This window comes from Microcebus murinus, chromosome X (assembly GCF_040939455.1).
Source record: "Microcebus murinus isolate Inina chromosome X, M.murinus_Inina_mat1.0, whole genome shotgun sequence".
Classification (NCBI taxonomy): Eukaryota; Metazoa; Chordata; class Mammalia; order Primates; family Cheirogaleidae; genus Microcebus; species Microcebus murinus.
The window spans coordinates 5,562,700-5,569,027 of record NC_134136.1 but is presented as its reverse complement, the minus strand read 5'-3'; the positions used below and the strand labels follow the sequence as shown (position 1 = coordinate 5,569,027).

Sequence of the window (6,328 nt, the reverse complement as noted above, 5' to 3'; positions counted from 1 at the left end):
TATAACGTGGAGAGCAACAGCTCACATAATGGCCTTACGAGGCTATCGCCCACTGGGAAACGACGCCCTATAGTAGACACATAAGGGCAACAAGGGGGGAATGATAAGGGAAACCCCCATCTAGTGCTTGCCGCATCGGGCACTGGAGGAACCCCCCCAATCACGGAAGATCCACATCTGCATCACCTGTTGCCTGGTCATCAACTAGTCCATTGCCTGGCACCAGCGTGACACTAAATCTGTTGCCTGTCGCATCAACATAATATTAACCTATTGCCTGACACATCAGCTAACCTACACCTGATACCCCACCTCTCAGATCACCCCAACTTCATAAAAGTGTGAAAAATCGGGTGGATGGTGCTCAGAATTTGGTGGTGAGGCCCCACTGAGCCCGCCGGCGAATAAATTTTGAGGCTCTGACTCTCCGAGTGCCGCTTGGTTTGTCCTTGGGACCACCCGCTGTAACACTTGCTGTAACAGCATGAGCTGAGAGTGAGGGACCATCACGCGTGTGGTGGGACAATCACAGACCTCAGAGCCAGAAAGGAACATGAGTGCGGACTTAAACCATCCGCTTCAAACCCTCCCTTGAGACGGTGGGCTTGATTCCGCAGGCTGAACCTTTGACCCCGGCCCAAGTGGTGGTTTCTTACCAGGGTAACAGTGGGGGTTGGCGTCTGGGTGCAGACGTGAGGCAGAGAGTTGGGATTCTGACACATCCAGAACCTACACCCAGGGCCCTCCTGTGAAACCGAGCATGGGGCTGCCACACAGTTCTTGGCCCAAGTGCCCCGCAGGGGGAGGGCCGGAGCCCGGAGTGCAAGGGTAACGCTCCTAAAGTATGCAAAATGGACCAGCACCACCACCCCTACCCTACCCCACAATGCCCCCTCCCCCAAGAAAGAGGAGGGAACACAGAAGATGAGAATATGAGAGCTACTTTAATTGGATAGTTTGCTGTAAACTGGGGTCAGGAGAGGACAAGAGCAGGTGATGAGAGGAAGCCGTGGGTGAACAATAAACGGAAGGAACCAGCTAAGCCGCAGCTCCTGGGCTCCAAAGGTACCAGCTGCTTGTCTTGTAGGAAGAGGCTGGGTTCAACCTGTCAAGCAGAGCACAGTCAGGCTGGGGCCACGAGCCAGGCAGCCCATAGACCCGCAAAAGTCACCAGCTTTGCCAGAAGAGGAATGGTACGTGTAACACACACTCACTCACTTAAAAGGGCCCGGAACTTTTCAGTGAGGCGCTGCATGGACACTGCAACAGAAAGGCATGACCGGGCAGGCACTCCAGAAATAGGGATACCGAGACCCACCCCCTTCCCGGGGGAACCACCCAGCCCTGCAACCCGAAACCTCGGCAGCACCTGTCCAAGCAGCCCTGGGACCCACTCACCCACCCCCCACCTGAATTAAATGTGGGAATGTCTTCTAAATGGAAACAAAATGTAACACTGCATCTCCTGTTCTGGGGCACACCAGACCATTCAGAACGTGTTAAAAGGGCAAACAAGCAAAGAAACAGCAACGAAACCGGACAAGCTATACCAAGCAGGGAGAGGGGGAAATAAAGGAGGTGGCACTAAACGTGCTAAAGGAAGGAGCCCTGTGGGATTCCTTGGCAAAGTGTACACGGAGCTCATGGGATACATTTTTTTCCGTGCAACCCTTGGCTATGAGTGCACAGAAGGTTCCAGGGCCAGGCCCGCTTGGTTCTCCTCCCCACAGGACCCTCGCTCTCAGGGATACCACCAACACCTGCAGCCCATCCCTGCCCCGTGTCCCCAGCACCTGCAGGAAGATACCGTGGTCTGTCCCAGTCCCTGCCCCAGCCCGAGCCAGGGGTTCATCATACCTAGTTGCTGTTTAAGGTCGTCTCTCTCTCTCTGCAGCTCAGCACACTAGCCCAGCGGACGGGGGAGAAAGAGAAATGATCAGTGTATTCTGGCCTCCTCTCTCCTCATCCTCCCTCTCACCCGTGGCCCTCACATGCCCCACCGCCCATAGCACAGTGGCCAGAGCAGCAAGGAATCCTCAGGGGAAAGGAGGAGCCCAGTCTCTGGTGGGTGGGGGATGGGAGGAGGAGGGCACGACACAGAATTCACTTTAACCTGGACACGGATCCCACCATCCAGACAGGACATTGGTTTCTAGGAGCCAGACCAGGCATTACCTGAGGACAGGCCTGCGCTCCCGGTGGTTGCTGCTGCCTTTCCAGTCTTTGGCCATGGACAGGTGGCTCCTGGTCACCTGAAACACAACACAGAATCCAGATTCCATGCCTCACAGCCTGGAGGAGGACAGGGCCTACTGGGGCTAAAGTGAGGCAGAATCCCCGACTGCTGGCAGCAAGTGGCTCCTGCTCGGCCCAGCAGCTGCCGGATTCTCTCTGGGCCTGCCTTCCCTGTTCCTGTTCCCCAGTGTCAGGCCATCTGTGCCTGTGGCCCCCTAGCATTGTGGCTCTGGGTTGGACGCTAGCACAGCTACAGCCACAGCCAGCCCTGGGAGGAGTGATGGGCAGGAACAGGACTTCACTTAAAAGACTCAGCTCTGCTGTGCTGAGTGTACTTCTGGAGTCAGAGTTTGTGGTGCTGCTACAACTCACATCCCAGGCCTGTCGACACCCGGTTTCCTCTGGGAGAGCTGTCTGGGTAGGCACAGCGCCTGGGAGCAAGGCTCAGCCCCCAGAAGTGAGGAGCCAGAGGCTGCCCTCCTCCACCCCTCTCCCCTCCACTCCTATCACACTCACCAGACTCCCTGCAGGTTGCATGGCCTCTGGGCATGATACCTCCCTGGCTCAAGGCTGAGGCCTGTAAGCTTCCTGGAACTTGCCGGGCTCTGGTGTTGGGGTCGCCACTGCCGAATTCTCCACGATGCATGTGCAGGCAAGGTGGCCCTGGCCTGGGTGTTGGAAGCTGAAAGAAAAATTTCCCAGAGCTGGGCCAGGGCGTGTGAGTGTGAACATGTATGTGCAGGGTCTGGGATAAGGTGGGCAGTAAGGAGGGGAATTCGGAGTCGATAAACTTATTAGCACTTTCTCCTTCAGTCAGCCCCAGGCTTCCAGGCAGGGCACATTCAGGGAAAACAGGGGGATGCTATGACTGTCTAGGCCCCTACCAGGCAGGTGTGGGGAATGGCTAGGAAACAAGAGTCAGGAGGGTGAAGAGTCTAGACACACAAGCTTTGCAGCCCAAAATTTACAGGGTTCATCTGTTCCATCCCAGCCCATCCCTGGGGAAGAGGCAGGTAACATGCAAAGTGTCAAGAACAATGCCTGGCATCTACTAAGTGCTCTCTTAATGTGTGCCCCTACTAAGATGATTCTGATTAGGCATCCCAATGAATGCGGACTCACAAGGACAGGCCCTGAGCAAAGGACAGAGTAAAGATGCCTGTGTTGGGGAGGGGAACTATGGGCAGAAAGCAAGAGGATGTCATACTCACTTGGGCCTTTGGGCCTGGATCTCTATTTGGATTATTATCATCTCTGGACACAGGATGGGAATCCTTTGCCTTCCTCGCCCCAGATTTCTTCCCAGTGCTGCCGAGCTTGGAGTGTTTGGGTCCCAAGGACAGCAACGAGTAGCTCTTGGACCTCCCGAGCAGGGGAACACCAGCGATTGGGGGGAAGGTGGCTGGTTCAAGGGAAACTGCCGACAGTCTCTGCCCCCATGGAGGAAATACTCTCCCCAGGGCCATGTTTGAGGTGGCCCCTAGTAACTTCTTCTCCTGGGCCACTTTCTTCCTAGGAAAGGCCCGGGTCAGGCTGCCCACAGCAGCAGCAGCAGCAGCTCCTGAGAAGCTGGGCCCGCTGCCTGCCTTCCCCGACACCACACTCTGCATTTTCTTCGAGGAAGAGCTGTCCAGCTCTCCAACGGCCTGCCTTTCCATGCCTGAAGTGAGTGCTCGGGAAGCAGAGGTCAAGAGAGAGCCTGGCGTGGGAAGGAAGTCCTCCCTGACAAGCAAACTCGAGTGTCTGGGTGTGTCCCCGGGATCCTCGGCGCTGCTGGGCTCGCCCGGGTCTCCTCCTTTGGGGTAAATGCTCACCCTCATCGGCACCTCACTGATCTCACTTTGTGACTCGGGGTCGGAAGGCAGCTCAACCGGGCCTACCACGGAGGGCCGCTGGGGAACCCTGCCGCCCGCGCTCTGCTTACTTTTAGCGCCTCTTTTCTGGTTCCCGCGGGCCCGGACTTTCCGGGGCGCCATGACGGGGGGAGGGGCGGCAGAGGCGGCCAGGGCGCCTCGACCACTCAGACCTGCCCCCAGGTCCGGCCACACGGTGGACACTTGGGCGTTGCGGCCCTCTGAGCACGGGTGTCTGCGGACGCCCCGGATAGCCCAGTCGCTCAGCGGCTGCACGATGGCCATCGATTTGTCAGCCAGGAGGGACTCGTAGTCTAGATCGTCCCCCATCTCGTCAGTCGGGGTGCAGGGGCGGCCTTCCCGGCCCCAAAGCACAGTCCTTCCCTCCTCTATCACTTGCTGCTCAGCCTCGAAGCCCTCGGGGTCTGGGAGCCCGCCCTCGCCGCTACGTGGCGTCCCCACATGGAGGCCTAGGCCGGGGCCCCGCGGGCCTCCAGGATCAGCTTGACGAACTCTGGCCCGCTTCCCGCCCTCCAGGCCGAAAGCGGCCTCCGAAACAGACACCTCATCAGAGGAACTCATGTCGCCGGTTAGATCTTTCCGCGTTGTGGGCAGATGGTCGCCCTTGTCACGGCAGGATGGACCCGCACACGCTCGCCTCAGGTGTAGCCGGGTCTAAGGAGGCGCGGTTGCCTCAGGCGCTGCACGAGATGACCTCAAACAACGCGTGGCTTCCGTGACTCTGGATGCCCTCACCGCAGCCTTGTCATTGGTCTGCTTTCCCAGGCTCCACCAATCAGCGCGCCCATTGTTTGGGCGACTCTAGGGCCCCAACCAATAGGGAGGAAGGCGGTTGGTTTGCCCTGAAGCCTGTCGTTTGTCTCCTTGGAAGCCGGTTGTGTCACAGGGTCCTGGCCTCGTGCACTTGTCCCACCTCTTTCTCGCTGTCTCTCTGCCAGGCATCTGCTTTCACACTGAGAGCCACGTCTCTGGGCCTCAGTTTCCCTTCTGTAAAGAGGGCTAAGTAACAGCACCCAGCTCAGGGCCTCGTGAGGGTGAATGATGGCTGGGAGGCGCCATCGTAGGGAGGACTTGCAGGCTCTATTCAGCAACGCTTGCCACCTGATAGCAAGGTGGGCAAGGAAGCCCACAGTCAGTAATCAGAGGATTCGCGGTTTTCTTTTCTACATGTGTGAATCATATGAAAACACCCTTGCTGTTTAGATGGGGCTAGCGCTGAATCTGTATATCGCTTTGGGTAGTGTGGACATTTTAATAATCTTCCAATCCTTGAATGAGCACGCGGTATCTTTCCATTTACTCGTGTCTTTTCTGTCATCAGTGTTTTATAGTTTTGGTGTGCAGAGCCTTCACCCCCTTGGATAAATTTATTCCTAAATATTTTTTTTACCATGCTATTTCGGTGAACGTTAATACTTTGTTGTTAGTGTATAGAAATACAATTGATTTTTGTATGTTGCTTTTCTATCCTGCAACTTTACTGAATGTCTTTATTAGTTGTCACAGCTTTTGGTGCAGTGTTTCAGGTTTTCTATATGTGAGATCATGTCATCTTGAAGCAGAGGTCATTGAACTTCTTACTTTCTGATTTGGGTACCTTTCACTTCTTTTTATTTTTTTTATTTTTTTTTTTTGAGACAGAGTCTAGCTTTGTTGCCCAGGCTAGAGTGAGTGCCATGGTGTCAGCCTAGCTCACAGCAACCTCAAACTCCTGGGCTCAAGCAATTCTTCTGCCTCAGCCTCCTGAGTAGCTGGACTACAGGCATGTGCCACCATGCCCGGCTCTTGCTCAGGCTGGTTTCGACTCCAGACCTCGATCAATCTGCCCGCCTCGGCCTCCCAGAGTGCTAGGATTACAGGCGTGAGCCACCGCACCCGGCCATTCACTTCTTTTTCTTACAATAGGTAATCAAATGGGTGCGTGGCTGTGTGCTCATGACACTTTATTGGTGTGAAATTTGGGCAGGCCAGAGCTTCCCCACCTCCCCAGGCCCCCGTCCCTCACTGTGAGTTTATTCAAGGAAGCAGGAATCCCCATGGTCAACGATCCCCCAAAAAGATGCTCACCATCACTCATCCTGATGGTGCAATTATACAACATTTACTATGTGGCTGGCTCTCTTCTGAGTGCTGTAGATAAATATTAACTCATCCTCATGACAGTGCTAGGTCAAAGTACCTACTATTACCACCTTCGTACAGGCAAGGAGACAGGCACA

The 6,328-nt window shown here is 55.5% G+C and overlaps 1 protein-coding gene across 1 annotated transcript; it reads right to left on the bottom strand.

Annotated features, from left to right (window-relative positions):
* Positions 1–925: 925 nt before the first annotated feature.
* On the bottom strand, positions 926–4,811 carry LOC105855303 (uncharacterized protein CXorf49-like). The gene is made up of 6 exons (XM_075999364.1): positions 3,447–4,811; positions 2,752–2,917; positions 2,176–2,252; positions 1,858–1,903; positions 1,219–1,260; positions 926–1,105 (listed from the first exon to the last, which is right to left on the bottom strand). The coding sequence occupies exons 1-6, from the start codon at positions 4,668–4,670 to the stop codon at positions 1,101–1,103; spliced, it is 1,560 nt and encodes a 519-aa protein (XP_075855479.1). The 5' UTR covers positions 4,671–4,811; the 3' UTR covers positions 926–1,100.
* Between the last annotated feature and the right edge of the window lie 1,517 nt (positions 4,812–6,328).

Excerpts from the sequence above, each read along its gene's own strand:
- LOC105855303 (XM_075999364.1), bottom strand. The coding sequence starts at position 4,670 with ATGAGTTCCTCTGATGAGGTGTCTGTTTCGGAGGCCGCTTTCGGCCTG. Across the intron at positions 2,253-2,751 it reads TGCAACCTGCAGGGAGTCTG|GTGACCAGGAGCCACCTGTC; the intron begins GTGAGTGTGATA and ends GTTGTGTTTCAG. Across the intron at positions 1,261-1,857 it reads CGACCTTAAACAGCAACTAG|TGTCCATGCAGCGCCTCACT; the intron begins GTATGATGAACC and ends TTTCTGTTGCAG.